Source organism: Engraulis encrasicolus, chromosome 9, assembly GCF_034702125.1.
Source record: "Engraulis encrasicolus isolate BLACKSEA-1 chromosome 9, IST_EnEncr_1.0, whole genome shotgun sequence".
Taxonomy (NCBI): Eukaryota; Metazoa; Chordata; class Actinopteri; order Clupeiformes; family Engraulidae; genus Engraulis; species Engraulis encrasicolus.
In genome coordinates, this window is record NC_085865.1 from 8302839 (window position 1) to 8320017 (window position 17179).

General features: G+C 43.3%; 1 protein-coding gene across 2 annotated transcripts in view; it reads left to right on the top strand.

Annotated features, from left to right (window-relative positions):
- The window catches only part of cul2 (cullin 2), a 33312-nt gene that overhangs the window by 2497 nt on the left and 13636 nt on the right, over nucleotides 1-17179 (top strand). The window contains exons 4-10 of one of the 2 annotated variants that reach the window (XM_063206441.1): nucleotides 233-327; nucleotides 2186-2291; nucleotides 4336-4418; nucleotides 6463-6559; nucleotides 9331-9441; nucleotides 14781-14964; nucleotides 16238-16362. In XM_063206441.1, coding sequence (XP_063062511.1) covers nucleotides 233-327; nucleotides 2186-2291; nucleotides 4336-4418; nucleotides 6463-6559; nucleotides 9331-9441; nucleotides 14781-14964; nucleotides 16238-16362 — 801 coding nt within the window. The remainder of the gene's footprint in view (nucleotides 1-232; nucleotides 328-2185; nucleotides 2292-4335; nucleotides 4419-6462; nucleotides 6560-9330; nucleotides 9442-14780; nucleotides 14965-16237; nucleotides 16363-17179) is intronic. The other variant, XM_063206442.1, reaches the window with a different exon arrangement.

Here is a 17179-nt window from a genome sequence, read left to right on the forward strand (position 1 = left end):
ACACACACACACACACACACACACACACACACACACACACACACACACACACACACACACACACACACACACACACACACACACACACAAAAACAGTCTATGACAGGCAATTTTACTGCATGCTTATTACTTGTCATAGTATTTCTATGCATGCATAAGAAAATCCTGATATCCGTGTAAATACAGCACACTTTAATGTACCTGTCTCTCTCTCTCTCTCTTTTCATTGCAGAAAGTGCTTGAGTCAGAGGAGAAGCTTCTAGTGATGTACCACAGATACTGGGAGGAGTACAGCAAGGGGGCCGACTACATGGACTGCCTATACAGGTCATTAGCATCTATGTCTTTTATTCATGTCTTATGTTCCTGATTGTTGTTGTTTAGCTTTTTTGGAGCTCCTGGCCATTTAATGGGGGCATGGATTTCTTTACAGATTGTTGGAAACGTCTTCTTAACATACTATTCCAAGTTATGCAACATCTGCAGAACAATTCAGCAGTAGCGTCCAGGATGATATTCGGAGTATGTTAAAACATATTCAAAGAAAATGTTAACAAACCATCAACCACCAAACAATCATGCCGCCATTAGCTGACCAGAATCTCAGAAAGGGGTGAAGCCTGAAGCACAAAAATGTTGTCTCTTAGACAGGGGTGAAAGTAGTTTTCATGTCTTTCCGGTGCTACCCAACCCCTCACCCACAATCAAACAATAAACAAAGTAAATAAACAAGCAAACAAAGTAAACACGTGCACTACAGATTTTGGCTTTATATAGCTCTATATAGCTGCATGGCCGTTTCGGATGTCTGTTCATAGGACACTTGTCTCAAGTGTTACTTGTATGTGTTTTCTACTTTAATAACAGACCTTACTTTTTTCAGATGTGTTTTTTTTTTGGGCCAGCATTAAACCTATTCTCTGTACTGCGCACCGGCTGTAAATTTCATACCGGTACCTGTGCACTCTGGTCTACCTTCACCCCTGGCCTTAGAGCAAGGCACCCTACTACTGCCAAATGCTCTGGCGTCATCTCATTCAGTGTTATTTTGTGCATCATCATGAGCGCTCGATTCCCGGATGCAGATCACACAGTGTTTTCTGGAAGGGGATTCCCTCTTATCTGATGGAGTCACTTTTACTTTCACTTCGGTGTAATTACAGTTTCTCAGTTTGAGATGAGGACTGCATAACCTGAATGTGAGGATGACTGAAAGATGTGCATGTTTGGATGATAGAATATAATTGAATAGAATAGAATAGAAAGCCTATTTATTTATGATGTTATGCATAGTTCAGAAGTAAATGTTTTTACACTCACGTCACAGCACGTATAAGAGGGCCCTGTAACTAGAATTCTCAGTTCCTATACATTCGCAAATCATTTCTAAACACCAATTGGGGAACATCCTTGCAGAGAACAACGGCAAAAGAGTTTGTTGTACCAAAGCCATAACACATCTTGTTGCCAAGCTTGCAGTCTTTGTATGAAAGTGCTGTTACATTGGCTATTAGGAAATTTTTGGGAAGGGCTGGAGACAGAACTGATGGCATATGGTCAAATTTGTGTGTGTGTTCATTGGCTTCTGTCATATCAGGCATCACAAAAAGACACTGTACAAATTAATGAGTACACTGGAAACTACATGTGAAAGGTGATGCCTTCGGTTGTACGCAAGCAATATCGCATTCTGTATGCTTCCCATCTGTAAGAAACAAGAAAAAGAACTTGTAAGGCATCAGACAAGCCATCAAAAACAGTCCCAGTCCATCAAAAGAAGCTGTTGGGGTTTTGTCCATAGACAGTGGCAGAGGGCAATCTCCTTCGCAAAGTATCTCTCACACTCTGTGCAAATTGGCTTTTGTCTATTGGCTCCCCTCAGACCGACTCTCAAGAGCTTCTGCTACCAGACAGAAAGCCTACAGTTCAGGGCCTTGGGCAAATCTGGGAACGTAATGGTATTCCTGAACAAACACAGAATTTCATATCGTTACGTTTTGGGAATAGTCAGATGAAGTCATCGCATGTTGACTTCTCTTCTTCTCTGCTCTTTTTAAAACGCATCACCTCTCTTTTCAGAGGATTCCTAAATTCCAAGTTGAAGTGTCAATGGTGGGAGTGTGCTGGGAGGCTTTTGCTTTTACCGCCAGTAGTGATAATTGTGGTGATAATGTGTCTGTTGCAGATATCTCAACACTCAGTTTATCAAGAAGAACAAGCTGACTGAAGCAGACCTGCAGTATGGCTACGGAGGGGTAGACATGAACGAACCACTCATGGAGATCGGAGAGGTGAGCCATTCATTCAGATCTTTTTCATTTCTTTTTATTTTTTGGACTTTTCTTGCCTTTATTGGACAGGACAGTTTGAGAGGAGTCAGGAAGCAATTTGAGAGAGAGAGAGAGAGACGGGAGGACTGAGGAAAAGACCTTACGATAGGGACACATACAGCAGCAGGCGTAATGAGCGGGGCGAAGAGAGGCGAAAATCAGAGTTTCATTCTGACAGCTCAACCGTCGCCAGGTCGTCACGGCGAATCAAATGGAATAAAACAGTCATGTTCTTGATTTGATTGGCCGCCGCCTCATTTGCATGATGGTAAACTTGGTTGATTAATTTCGCTTCACTTCGTTCCTGTTCGCTTGCCTTCGCCTCCCTCATAGGAATGAATGGTGAAGTTCGCTTCGCTCGGACAGATTCACGTCTGTGTCCCTACTGTTAAGGGCCGTACACACACGTCGCTGCTAGTTACTCGCTTTGCGAATGAACTCAATAGAATGTCAATGTGTTCCAGCGAGACTGGCAGGCAAGTAGGCGAGTACTGTACAAGCGATGCGATGTGGGCGGATCCCGAGTTGAAAATATTTTATGTTCGAGCGAGGCGAGTAAGCGAGTAACCAATTGGAAGGCAGAGTTCGGTACTTCTCGCCAGTTCATTGGCAGTTAAAGCCGCGGAAACTTTCAGTGAACGTTTCATGAAAGAGAGGCGAGTAGGCGAGCAAGCGAGAAGCTAGCAAATAGCAGCGATGTGTGTGTGTACGGCCCTTTAGGCTGGAATTGCTCCGGTCGCCGGCGTAACAGGCAGTGCCCTAGTCGTCTGATCCACAGACGAGGCCCAGACATTCATACAGGGCTGATAGTATTCAGGCTCCATGCCTGATTTCAGGCTTGACAGAGTTTACAAAAATAAAAACATTGATAATAATTAGCCATTAGGTTATTCTTATCTCAGAAAGTGTTACAGGTTCAGGGTTTTCTTCTACTATCAGGCTTGAATAATGGTCATACACAGGCTATTAAATGTTTGAATAATGTGTCAAAAAGGCCTACTTTACGTCACTATGCAGTATCTTATCGTCGTCGTTAGAGCAGGGAAAAAAGTTCAGGCTCAGGATTTTTTTTCACTATCACCCCTGTTCATATCTAATCGGTAGTAGAGCTACCAGAGCAATTTTAGAAAGCATTCATTCATTCATTCATTCATTCATTCATTCATTCATTCATTCATTCAGATTCTTCATTCAGGGCAGGTTCATGACCAGTTCTTTATTGCCTTTATTGACATGTGATATTGGTTAAATATACACAGGATTGCACTGAATTTAGTGTGGTAGTTGGTGTGACCTCGTGCTGCCACATTACAGTGCATTTCAGTAATGCTGAAAGGAAATGCATGATAAATACAATAAAGTCTATTGGTTTTAGGATTTGTGCATTGCTTACTATTTGCACACCTCAAATCAATCAGGTCCATTGACTGTAACCAGTGGTTCAAAGTAGCAGACACATTTCCTGCGCACTGTCTATTACACTTGCCTCTTAAGAAGGTCTGAATGGCCCAACAAGTTGTGAGCAGTTAAAAGAGAAATGTAGAGAAGTGAAATGTTGGGGTTTTTTTTTGCGAAGCACATTGAACTGTGTCTGTGTATGAAATTCGCTGTACAAGTAAACTTGCCTTGCCTTGGTCTACTGCTCAGGGCTGATAGTATTCAGGCTCCATGCCTGATTTCAGGCTTGACAGAGTTTGCAAAAATAAAAACATTGATAATAAATAGCCATTAGGTAATTCTTATCTCAGAAAGTGTTACAGGTTCAGAGTTTTCTTCTACTATCAGGCCTGAATAATGGTCACACAGGCTATTAAATGTTTGGATAATGTGTCAAAATAGGCCTACGATACGTCACTATGCAGTATCTTGTCGTAGTCGTTAGAGCAGGGGAAAAAGTTCAGGCTCAGGATTTTTTTTCACTATCACCCCTGACTACTGCATTGTTTAGCGTATACTTTGTTGTTATTGTATATTTCTTCATTAAAACTCTGTCGTCTTGTTGCAGCTGGCTCTGGATATGTGGAGGAAGCTGATGATTGAGCCGCTGCAGGCTGTTCTCATCCGGATGCTGCTGAACGAGATCAAAAAGTAAGTCACCTGTCATGTCTACACACCTGCCGGACCTCGGGCTGTCTATCCTGCTCAGTCCTGTTGTGTTGTAGTAGTTTCTGTTCTATTCTACTCTATTCGGTTCTATACCATTCTGTTCCTTTCTATTCTTTCATTTTTTATTCTATTCTATTTGGTTCTATACGGTTCTATTCTGCTGTATTGTATTCTCTTGTTCTGTTACATCCTGCTGTATTCTGTTCTGTTCTGTTCTGTTACATTAGCCGTAATTCTGTTTTCTCATAGTTTGTCCCGGGCGTGTTCAAAGGTCATATCCGTGTAACTTGACTTCATCACAAACTTCATTAGTCGCTGTATAATGAGTCATTTTCTGAGTCTGGGTTTTGCAAAAATTTAATTACTAAAGGAAAGGGGTGCAGCTGTTGCTGTCGTGAAAACAAATTTGAACTCAGCCACCTTCTCGGAGTAATTTGTTCTAACTCACTACTGGAAAACAGGAGAGATTTTGGCTCGATTTACCTTTTGTGGTTTTAATTGAATAATTTGTTGGTATTATAGTTACGTCTCTGTGAGTGGCATTTTGCACATGAACTCATGAAAGACAGAAATAGATTAGGACGCTGCTCCTTCAGTGTCCTTTTATCCAGAGCTGGAGTTTTTTTTATTTATGTAGGTGTTTGCAATATGTCTGGTCTGTTAATGTCTGTAATGGATGCTGTAATGCAGTGGTTCTTAACCTTTTTTTTTTGAAGCACCCCCTAACCTAAGACAAGCCGCGTACCCCCAACCCAAAATTCTACATGTGTATACGCAATAAAAAATGATTTCAATGATTAATTACAATGATTCTTGCTTTAGACATTAATCAATACTTTAATGACTTTACATGGGGACCAAAACGTGTTATAATTTTGTCTTGATTTGGCCTAATTATTATGTTTGGAAGCAGAATTTTGGTCACAACCTCAACACAAAAACATTTTTTGCGCACCCCCTGAAATCTCTGGCGCACTCCCAGGGGGTGCCCGCACCCCAGGTTAAGAACCACTGCTGTAATGGATGGTGACTGAATGTGAGCAACTGTTAATAGCATAGGAAACGACTGTACTCTGCTGTAGTTCTTGGCTTAAAGATGCACCTTGTACCATTCCATACAACCTATACCACACTGTGCTGTGCTTGCACTGTAGTTCTATGGTGAAGGGTGGACCTTGCATTATTGAAGTTGAATATCCAGGCATGTTTCACATTTTCAAGTGGCGGCCATACTTACTTGGGGTCTGTTTCCGTCCCCATTGGCACTAATGTAAACAAAAACTTCTGAATGTTTTTGCAACTGAATTTCACTTTGGGGACCCTTTACTCAGACTTCAAGGGAAATCCTTCACTTAAGGTGTAGGTTACACTTAACAGTTTACACTATTACTACACTACTACCACATTAGGTACAGTGTAATAAACAGTGTAACCAGGGGCTTTGCTAGACCTATTTCACAGGGGCACGTGCCTTGGTATTGATTTGCTGTGCCCCGGTATGAGTTTCACAAAGAAAACAACAACCTTGCTACCTTGGAATTTAGCTCAAGTTTAGCATACGGAGTAATCTACAGAATGCGCACAAAATGGCGCACATGCACTACCTGTAATAATGTAATTCATTTACAAGCTTTTTAAAATAAATTACTGCTAAAAAATGTGCTGGCAAGCTTCACATACTCGTATTATCTCTCAGTGCCCTACTGTGCCCCTGTATAGCATTAGGGTACCTAACTCCCCTGAGTGTAACAATATTTAATATCATGTAATACCAGTGTAACACCATGTACCAATTTCTTACTTGTACTTTTGTACTTATTTAGGGTTAGGGTTAGGGTTAGGGTTTGTACATGGTATAAATAAGGTGTAAGGATGTTTGTTCAACTTGACTTTCACTTAGGGAACCCTTTACTCAGACTTCAAGGGAAATCCTTAACTTGAGGTGTTTTGTGCAACCGGTCCCTGTACTTTACTGTACTGCAGTGCTATTGGTAACGAATGGGATGTGTTGTTTTGTGTCTGACAGCGACCGGTGTGGTGAGGACCCCAACCAGAAAGTGATTCATGGGGTTATCAACTCCTTTGTTCATGTTGAACAGTACAAGAAGAAATTTCCACTAAAGGTAAGTAGCACTGTGCAGAGGCTGAATGGGCAGCAAGGATGGATGGATGTAGGGATGCACGATACCAACTTTTTTGAAAACCAATATGAGTATGAGTACATTAATGTCTGTACTTGCCAGAGGTCGCGTTAACCGACAAATGTCCGTCATTGACGGATTTTTTTGAAGGATGACGGAAAATTCTGAAGCCTGTCCGTCATTTTGACGGATCAATATTCAGGGTCATGATAAATAAATCCTAAGTTTAAGTAGGCCTACGCCTCTATCGAGTAGAGTATTGCATTTCAATTAGGCATAGTTATCAGCGCAGATAATTTCATGCTATAACATTTGCCTTTCTCCCTCTCTCCCTGCTTGTCATACCATGCGCCGCAGCAGGGCTGTGCGACTGGCTGCAGCAGAGCGCGCGCCTCTCCACTTGTTCCAAATAATGAATTAAAATAACTAAGACGTTGCCACCATACACGTGTGACTTCGACTTTAAGATTCAGAACTATGTGTAGACCTAGACCTACTACATTTACCAACTATCTGATTTTCTGCCAATGACGAAGTTGTCCCTCTATCGCCCTTCATAGAAGCATTGTTTCATAACTCCCTACTTGAAACATAAACAAATATGCGAATAGCATGTTTGCTAGCCAGAACCTTCACTCAAAGGCAACGCAGGTCTAAAACGGCTTCAGGACATTAACTAATAAAAACGACGGATATTCAAGAGCCTAAATATTACCAGGCAACACAACTTACAACTTGGCAAACGTTGCCTGAAACGGCTTCTCTCATTTCGATAGCTGGTTCACCCATTATAGGCGATATATTTTTTATTCAGACAACTTTACCGCGCTCCCAGAGCCAACATATTTAAGCCGATGGGGCTACGTATAGAGAGGCTCCCTTTACCGTCGCTGACATTTTTCAACAAAGTTTTGCGAAATCTGGTCGTCTTCCTGTTGTAGGCTTCAGTGCCTTTGTCGACTGCCTGGGCTAAACCTTTCTGCTTCAAGACGGCTTTCCTTTCCATCGTGCATGTTAACCCATTTAACACTGCGCCTTTGTAGGCTATTACAATCGGTGTATTAATCAGAGCAAAACGAGTGACTGACAGCTGTTGGATAAAGCCCTGCACGCGTCTTTTAAAAAAGTGCTTGTGGTGACCATAGCGCTGAACACTTAATCAGACGCGCGTCATGAGAGATATCTGCAGCTTTAGTGCAACGAGGGGGGCAGAGAGAGAAAGTGGACAGCAAAATTGACTCCATCCTCAAAGTTGGAGAATGAATGTCGAGTGAAAGGGGGTGTATTCACAGCGGTTTACTCTCAATTGGCCGCAATTGCGCATGTGTTGTTCCCGGTGCGGGGTCGCGACCCCCACATTGAGAAACGAGAATGAGGATTTTAAAAAATGAGCGATGACAGATTTTTTTCGACACTGTCCGTCAAAATGACGGACTGTGAAAAAGTCTAGCGCAACCTCTGGTACTTGCCAGTCCCGATACCGATACTTTTACCACCATACAATGGCAATAAATAGGCACATCCTATTTTTTTTCCACCCGTGGTATTTATTTATTGTCCATTTTATTGTCCATTTCCATGTAGATTTATATGTTAGTAAATGTATGAGGTGGTGCTTTTTCCCCATGCTGCTGTCAAGTCAAAAAAACGTGAAGAGATGTTGCAGTGTTTCGTGTAATAGCAGTATCGGTGCCTGGTATCGGCAAGTGTTTGACGAGTACGAGTATAATGAGCAAGTATCGGTATCGGTCCATCCCTAGATGGATGTATAGTTGGAGTATTCAGGCCGAACAGAGAACCATGCTGGTGCCCCTCTCCTGCACCTAATCTCGAAACCAACAGACACACAAAAACACTTTCACGCCGAAAGTCTGGGCATTTAGGAACAAGAAAGTTGGTTTTTTTTTCTCTGTGAACCACGACACTGATCTAGGCGGTTGCAGGTTCATGCGGGGTAACACATGGGGTGCATTCCAATACGTAACCTTGCGTCCTACACTTGTGCTTGTGGCCTCGCCCCGCCTCCTGGCCCCTCCTCCGTGGAGAAAACAAATATGTTTCCCCACTGTCAGCCTAGCCCAAAAAATTTTTGGCGGACTATTCTTCATTCACCATCCAGTTTGCAAATCAGAAAATGACTTGACAATTGAGCTTTTGCGAGATATTGAAATATAATGCTGTTGTCGGTGATGTCATCATGACGTATTACTTCCTGGTACGAGGCCACAAGCACAAGTGGAGGACGCAAGGTCGTATATTGGAACGCACCCATGGTCATATCTGGTCGAGTACCCAGTCTAGCATGAATGCGGGAACAGGCACCAACACGATTCTGGCTGGCCTGAAAACAACTAGTGAATCACAATGCAGTGGGTGAAGCCCAAGACAAATATCCCCCTGGGGACAATCAAGTACACTCTGACTCTGGATAGATTAAGGAAATGAATTATCTTTTTTTTTTTTTAACCCATTTTGTCCTAAGCCCTTTTTGGGAAAGGGTGCCCTCTACCTATTATCTCAGTCTCCGAAGCACATACAAACATGAAATGAGTTGCATTTAAAAGCTAGGACCCTCGTTTTGCCTGAGAATGTGTTCATTCAGCTCTAACTTCCCCACATTTTAAATAAAACAGCTCAAATCTCAAGAACCTGAATGCAGCGTATATGTGCTTCCAGGACACAATGGGTTAATTGATGTTGCACACTTGCATTGAATACATGTTTCCCCCCTCCCTCCATTTCTTTGCGTGCAGTTTTACCAGGAAATCTTTGAAGGGCCTTTCTTGACGAAGACTGGAGAGTACTATAAACAGGAGGCCTCCAATCTCCTACAGGAGTCCACCTGCTCACAGTACATGGAGAAGGTGAGAAAACACACACACACACACACGCGCGCGCACACACAATATGGAATACACACACACACACACACACACACACACATACATACAGGCACACACACACACACACACACACACACACACACATACATACAGGCACACACACACGCACATGCACACACACACACATACATACAGGCACACGCATACATACACGTACATACACACACACACACACACACGCGCGCGCGCGCATACATACACGCATACATATACACACACACACGCGCGCACACACATACACACACACGCATACATACACGCACACACACACACACACACACATGCATACATATATACACACACACACACACACACACACACACACACACACACAGTCTCGCTCATAAATACACAAACACACACAATGCAGTACATGGAGACGATAAGGACTGACGTACAAGGAATACACAGGAACCGACTAATACCCTAAGATAACACTAAAGATACTACGATGCAACATTGACCTTGTTATTCTGACCGCACACACACCTCTCCCCCTCCCTCAACCCACAGACTAATGCCTAAACTGGAAGACACATGACACTGTGGTCTGTTTCGCTGAGTCTCTCCCCCCCCCACACACACACACCACTAATGTGGCCTTCGGCAGATGAATGTGGTTCCATTTAGCTAGCGCCGTACTGATTCGCCATCCCAAGGGTGTGGCTTTATAAAAAAATCCTCACACAAGATGGGTAAAAGTTACGACTGTAACCCTTGGGGCGAAACCGTATAGAATGAAGACACCGTGTATAGAATGCTTGTATCAAGCGGGTCGAATGGGTAGTACAACCAGGGGGGCGGAGCCTGACTGAGTCGACCTGTCTGTCTTTGACAGACGTAATGTCATTGGAGCTTCCATAGATGGTTACGCCCTAAGTGATTCCCCGTAGTGAAACGCCGAGCGAAGCTAGAAAAGGAACCACTTGTATGTCGTCATTCAACCACTCACAGATTCGACAATGCAGTTGAAATTTCGACTCGGAATAATGCGTGACTCCTCCATGCAAGCCCTCATTGCTGTCTGTGACAGCTGTCGCTTTTCTCTGCTATTTTCTTCTACACTATGCTTAACCCCTTTGACTACGTCCCATTTGTGAAAATCCCTCCCGGTAATCTCCCCCGATTGGTTCGTTATGTCAGCTGACCTTCCCAAATAGGCTGGCCCTCCCATATCTGTGAGTGGATCCAAGCCGAGCTTTGGGGAATCATACAGTATGGAGCCGCGGACAAAATTAAGAAACCACTTCGAAATGATTGTTTTTTTTTTCCCTGATTTTACTACTTATAGGCATGTGTTTGAGTAAAATGAACATTACTGTTTCATTCTATAAGCTACTGACAACATTGTGGAATCATGTATTTGGTGAGAGCCAGGCCCAGGCTACCACACCGGTTGCCATAACTTAAAGGTGGGGTTGCAGGTATGACATCACGTTGGGGGAACTCCCCCAGGATTCTAAGGTTCTACATAGACTCCTATGAGCCTGCGGAACCCCCAACGTGATGTCATAATAGTATATTTTCTTAAAATACTACTTAGCATTGAGCTTCAAAAGGGTCTCCACTGGCTGAAACCGCCCGTCATGAACAGGCAAACAAACCATGACTTACTTAAGGGTCATTCCATGTCAATTCACATGATTCCCTAGAATCTCCCCAGGTGACCCTCTCCGATTTACCCGATATCTCGCATACAGGTACCTTTTGATGTCAATTGAAAGAATACCAAGTATAAGCACCCTACGTCCAACGGTTGCGGAGATGAAGCCCTCCAAAGTTGGGGTGCCATGCCCACTTTTCAAGCCTGTGAATTGCATACAAAATTTACAAGCAGATTTTGACACCTCTGGTTTTAGTTTGAAGGAAGATACAGGCCTAAAAATCACCATGGCCCCTCAATATGACCCTGTCTACCAGATGATGTACTTACAAATGGCATGCCTTGATTATTTTTGGCTATATTAAGCCTTAAAAACTGAATTTGTGAAATGCATGTTGAAGAGTCTTGCCATTTTGGGGTTGCAGATCTTGGAAACTATGTATGCTTTGGGAGTTATAATTGATTTTCCATGATATTTGGGAACTGTACAGTGTATTTAAAAAAATGTAGGGCGCTCAGACTTTAAAAGATAAAATAAGAGGGACTCAAAAACAGCTTTGGGACAAAATGACCTTACGGTACCCTCTACTTCAGGCCTCAAATTAACCATGTGGGCACTTGATGACTGGAACGCCCTTTTAACCCCATGTACAGTAGCACTGTATCAAACATTCAAACGTGGAAAAACATTGTTTTTCAAAGTTCTTCATATTAATCTTGGCCTTCAAAGTATATGTTTTTCTCTCTATCTTATTACAGTGTCTGTTTTGTCTGCTGCCATCTGCTGGTCTAGAAAAGTAACAACAACGTAGTGTAAGAACAACAGGGGCTGGAAAATCTTACCATTAAAGCACTGTAATTATTATACCGTATATTGCTTTATACTAATTATGATTTTAACAAGCATGATGAATATTTATAGTTTAAATAATTTCCTATGTGTGACTGCTTAATGCTCAATCATGATGCCAGTCCCAAGATGGCCTCACCCTGCACTACATTTCTACCAGCCATGGGGGTGGGGGTGTCCTGGTAGAAATGTAATTATGATTGAGCATTCTGCATAATGCTCGTTAAAATAATAGCAATAATTAATAGCAATATACTGTGGAATTAAAGTGCTTTATTGGTAGCCTAGCGACCTTAACCCCTAGGGGCGTCTAGATTTCTAGGTTACTTTATTGGTAAATTATGGGCAAGATTGTCAAGCCCCTTTTGTTTTCTTACATTACACTGTTGTTGCATTTTTTGACCAGCAGATGGCAGCAGACAAAACAGACACTGTGATGAGACATAGACAAAAACATATACTTTGAAGGCCAAGATTAATATGAAGAACTTTGAAAAACAAAGTTTTTCGAAGCTTGAATGTTTGATACAATGCTACTGTACATGGGGTTAAAAGGGCGTTCCAGTCATCAAGTGCCCACATGGTTAATTTGAGGCCTGAAGTAGAGGGTACCGTAAGGTAATTTTGTCCAAAAGCTGTTTTTGAGTCCCTCCTATTCCATGATTAAAAGTCTGAGTGCCCTACTTTTTTTGGAATAGACTGTACAGTTCCCAAATATCATGGAAAATCAATTATAACTCCCAAAGCATACATAGTTTCCAAGATCTGGAACCCCAAAATGGCAAGACTCTTCATCACGCTTTTCACAAATTCAATTTTTAAGGCTTAATATAGCCAAAAATAATCAACGCATGCTATTTGTAAGTACATCATCTGGTAGACAGGGTCATATTGAGGGGCCATGGTGATTTTTAGGCCTGTATCTTCCTTCAAACTAAAACTAGAGGTGTCAAAATCTGCTTGTAAATTTTGTATGCAATTCACAGGCTTGAAAAGTGGGCATGGCACCCCAACTTTGGAGGGCTTCATCTCCGCAACCGTTAGACGTAGGATGCTAATACTTGGTATTCTTTCAATTGACATCAAAAGGTACCTGTATGTGAGATATCGGGTAAATCGGAGAGGGTCATGTGGGGAAGGCGTGTGAATTGTCATGGAATGACCCTTAACCTACTACGTTGCACACCAGTTGCCATAACTTAAAGCAGGGGTCCCCAACCTTTCTAGGTCTGAGGGCTACCAAGGGCTACCCGAGGGCTACTGAGGGCTACCCGAGGGCTACTGAGGGCTACCCGAGGGCTACTTTTGTTCAAAATCCTCTACTGATGTCTTGGCATCATTCTCAAATCACACTTTTGAATGATAATTTGTTTATAGGTTGTAAAGAATAAATAATCTCATATTTAAATCAAGAAAAGTATTAACTGTGACTAAAATCTGGTAGTCGTCACTGTTTATTAACATCCTTGGTGGGCACCTCAGAAGCTCCTGGAGGGCTACCTGGCGCCCGCGGGCACAACGTTGGTGACACCTGACTTAAAGGGACGCTGTGCAGGAAATGGTCAAAAAAGGTACTGCAACTATGCTGCTCATTGAAACTGGGCTGCCTATTGCCAAATTTGATATTTACATGAAAGTTCACTAAGTAATAAACAAATATTTTCTAGTATGGTCCAAGTAGAGTCATTTTTGTAGCTAAAAATGGCTTTCTTTGGAAATTCAAAATGGCGGACCATGGAGAAGATCCCCCTTTTCATGTATGAAAAATGCATTTTTCCCAGTCATAATGAATACTTAGAATTTGATGCTGGTGGTATTCATGAAAAAGGTAACATTAGTGAATGGGCAGCATAAATTCAGGAAATAAACAACTAAAACTCTCACACAGTGTCCCTTTAACACACATACACAGGGCCGCTGACAGCTTTGGTCAGGCCCGGGACAAAGTGTTCCAATACAATACAAGCCATGCAATGTAATGGGGAGGACCCTATTATGGGCCCCCTCTCTCCTTGGGCGCGGCACAACCGATCCCTTCTTTCCCCCCTGTCAGCTTCCCTGCACATACTACTTAGCAATGAGCTTCAAATTGGTCTCCGCTGGCTGAAACCTCCCGTCAAAAACAAACAAAACAAAAAGTACTAAACCGATTACGTAGCACAAAGCTTGACACTGTCCTATTTTTTTCTTCCCGTCACCCCTTCCTCTGCTAGGTTGGCATTTTAGGCTTGTTGAAATATGAACTTCTATGAAACAAGAACTAGCTTACTTACTTAACACTAAAAGCTTTTTAATCTAAGAAGACGGCTTGGATTAAGACGACGGCTTGGATGCCCTTCAGACTTCATTTTCAATCTGCGTTAACAGCAGAGCACCATCACACTAGAATGCTGAAACACTCTGACTGGCATCCTTGTTTGGCTGCCCTCTCTCCGTTCTCTCCCCTCTCCCTTCTCCGCCCTCTGCCCCTCTCCCTTCTCTCCCTTCTCTCCCCTCTCCCCCCCTCTCCCCTCTCTCCCCTCTCCCTTCTCCCCCCTCTGCCCTCTCCCTTCTCTGCCCTCTCCTTTCTCTCCCCTCTCTCCCTTCTCCCCCTCTCCCCCTCTCTCCCCTCTCCCTTCTCTGCCCTCTCCCCCCTCTGCCCTCTCTCTTCTCTCTCCCCTCTCCCTTCTCTGCCCTCTCCCCCCTCTGCCCTCTCTCTTCTCCCTCCTCTCTGCCCTCTCCCCCTATCTCCCCTCTCCCTTTTCTGCCCTCTCTCCCCTCTCTCCCCTCTCCCTTCTCTGCCCTCTCCCCTCTCCCCCCTCTCTCCTCTCTCTCCCCTCTCCCCTCTCTGCCCTCTCCCTTCGGCAGGTCCTGGGGCGGTTGAAGGACGAGGAGGTGCGGTGTCGGAAGTACCTGCACCCGAGCTCCTACGGCAAGGTCATCCACGAATGTCAGCAGAGGATGGTGGCCGACCACCTGCAGTTCCTCCACGGAGAGTGCCAGAACATCATCCGCCAGGAGAAGAGAGATGGTGAGGGGGCACGCTTACCCGGTAGCTATTTATTTACGCTCATTTCAGGACTTTTAGTAGCCTGGCAAGCCAGAATAAATGTGAGATAAAATGTAAATATTTTAGCTGACCCCAAGTGCCAAAACATTACCGCCAGGAGAAGGGAGACGGTGAGGGAGGGGGGGTAATTTCAGGTGTAGATGATGAGGAAATATCCATACCACTTTTGAGATGAGCTAGCTTGTCCCCACCACTTAATTACAAATACAATGCAAAAATAGCTAGCCCGGGCAATTTGCAATATCAATGTCCCCACCACTTTCCAAGTCAAACCTACACGCCGCCGCTTAGTTATTTATTTACGTTCATGTCATGACTATCACATGGTTTCAGTTCATGCCAACAAGGATTCTTGTTCATGTTCATGTTTGTATATGTGTCAGTATGAATCAATCAGTATTTTGCAGCTATTTTGATTTCTTGTTTTGTCATGATGAGAAGTGAAAGCGAAACAGTAAATTCTGTCTGACTAGTAGCATCCTTTTTTGCCTTTCTCGGTATGCACTTTGTTTCATATCAATAAGCGCTTATTCCAAGAAAGCTTGTGGTTTTCTGTTGAAAGTGGTTTGGTCCACTACACTCAACGTTCCCAATATATCTGGAGCTTTTAGTGAAGTGGGCCAAACCACTTTCAATATTATATATATATATTGTACAGGTCCTACAGTAAGTCAAATAGCATTTTATTCAAGATTCAAGAATCAAAAAGCTTTATTGTCTAACATATTTCCATATTAGACAATCGTCTTAAAATTTTAACATTTTAGTAATATCCTGCTGCTGTTCATTGTTTGTTTTTGTTCTTTGACACCTGGGGAGTATACTATGAACATGTTTAAGTAGTAAACCAGACTTAGTCAACCTACAGGACGTGGTGAACCTGCTAATAGATGTACCGGCAGGTAGTTAGTATACTCATCTGAACTTGACATGTGTGTTATTAGACATGGCCAACATGTACACGTTGCTGAGGGCGGTGTCCAATATGTTACACTTCATATAACTTCTTAGTATACTCATCTGAACTTGACATGTGTGTCATTAGACATGGCCAACATGTACACGTTGCTGAGGGCGGTGTCCAATATGTTACACTTCATATAACTTCTTAGTATACTCATCTGAACTTGACATGTGTGTTATTAGACATGGCCAACATGTACACGTTGCTGAGGGCGGTGTCCAATATGTACAGTACTTACACTTCATATAACTTCTTAGTATACTCATCTGAACTTGACATGTGTGTTATTAGACATGGCCAACATGTACACGTTGCTGAGGGCGGTGTCCAGCGGGTTACCTCACATGATCCAGGAGCTCCAGGTGCACATTCACGACGAGGGCATCAGAGCCACCAACAACCCCTCACAGGAAAACGTCAGTACCCTACCCACTCGGTGTGTGTGTGTGTGTGTGTGTGTGTGTGTGTGTGTGTGTGTGTGTGTGTGTGTGTGTGTGTGTGTGTGTGTGTGTGTGTGTGTGTGTGTGTGTGTGTGTGTGTGTGTGTGTGTGTGTGTGTGTGTGTGTGGTATGACAGTAGCTGCAGAATTGTGTGTGTGTAGTGTCTGTGTCTGTGTGTATGTGTGTGTAGTATGACAGTAGCTGCAGGATGGTGTGTGTGTGTGTGTGTGTGTGTCTGTGTCTGTGTCTGTGTCTGTATGTGTGTGTATGTGTGTGTAGTATGACAGTAGCTGCAGGATGGTGTGTGTGTGTCTGTGTGTGTCTGTGTCTGTATGTGTGTGTATGTGTGTGTAGTATGACAGTAGCTGCATGATGGTGTGTGTGTGTGTGTATGACAGTATGACAGTGCAGGATGATGTTTGTATGGGGTGTGTGTTTGGGTGCGTGCGTGTGTGTGTGCGCGTGTGTGTGTATGTGTGTGTGAAAATGTACTGTATTTACAGTATGTGTTTGTATGTGTATGGTCATAAGGTCATTACAGTCCTCATGGGTAAGCGGTTGGGGCGTCAGACTTGCAGCACAAAAGTTGCCGGTTTAACCCTTGAACCACCAGGTTGGTGTGTGGAATAACTAATGAGTACTCTCTCCCGTCGCCCTGCATAACTGAGGTACCCCGAGTATGCTGCACTGCGCCCTTGTTGCGCTGTGTGGGGCTGCCCCCTTGCACGGGGAGGCATAAATGCAATTTATTTGTGTGCAGTGAGCACTGTTTGCTGTGTCACTATGGCAATGG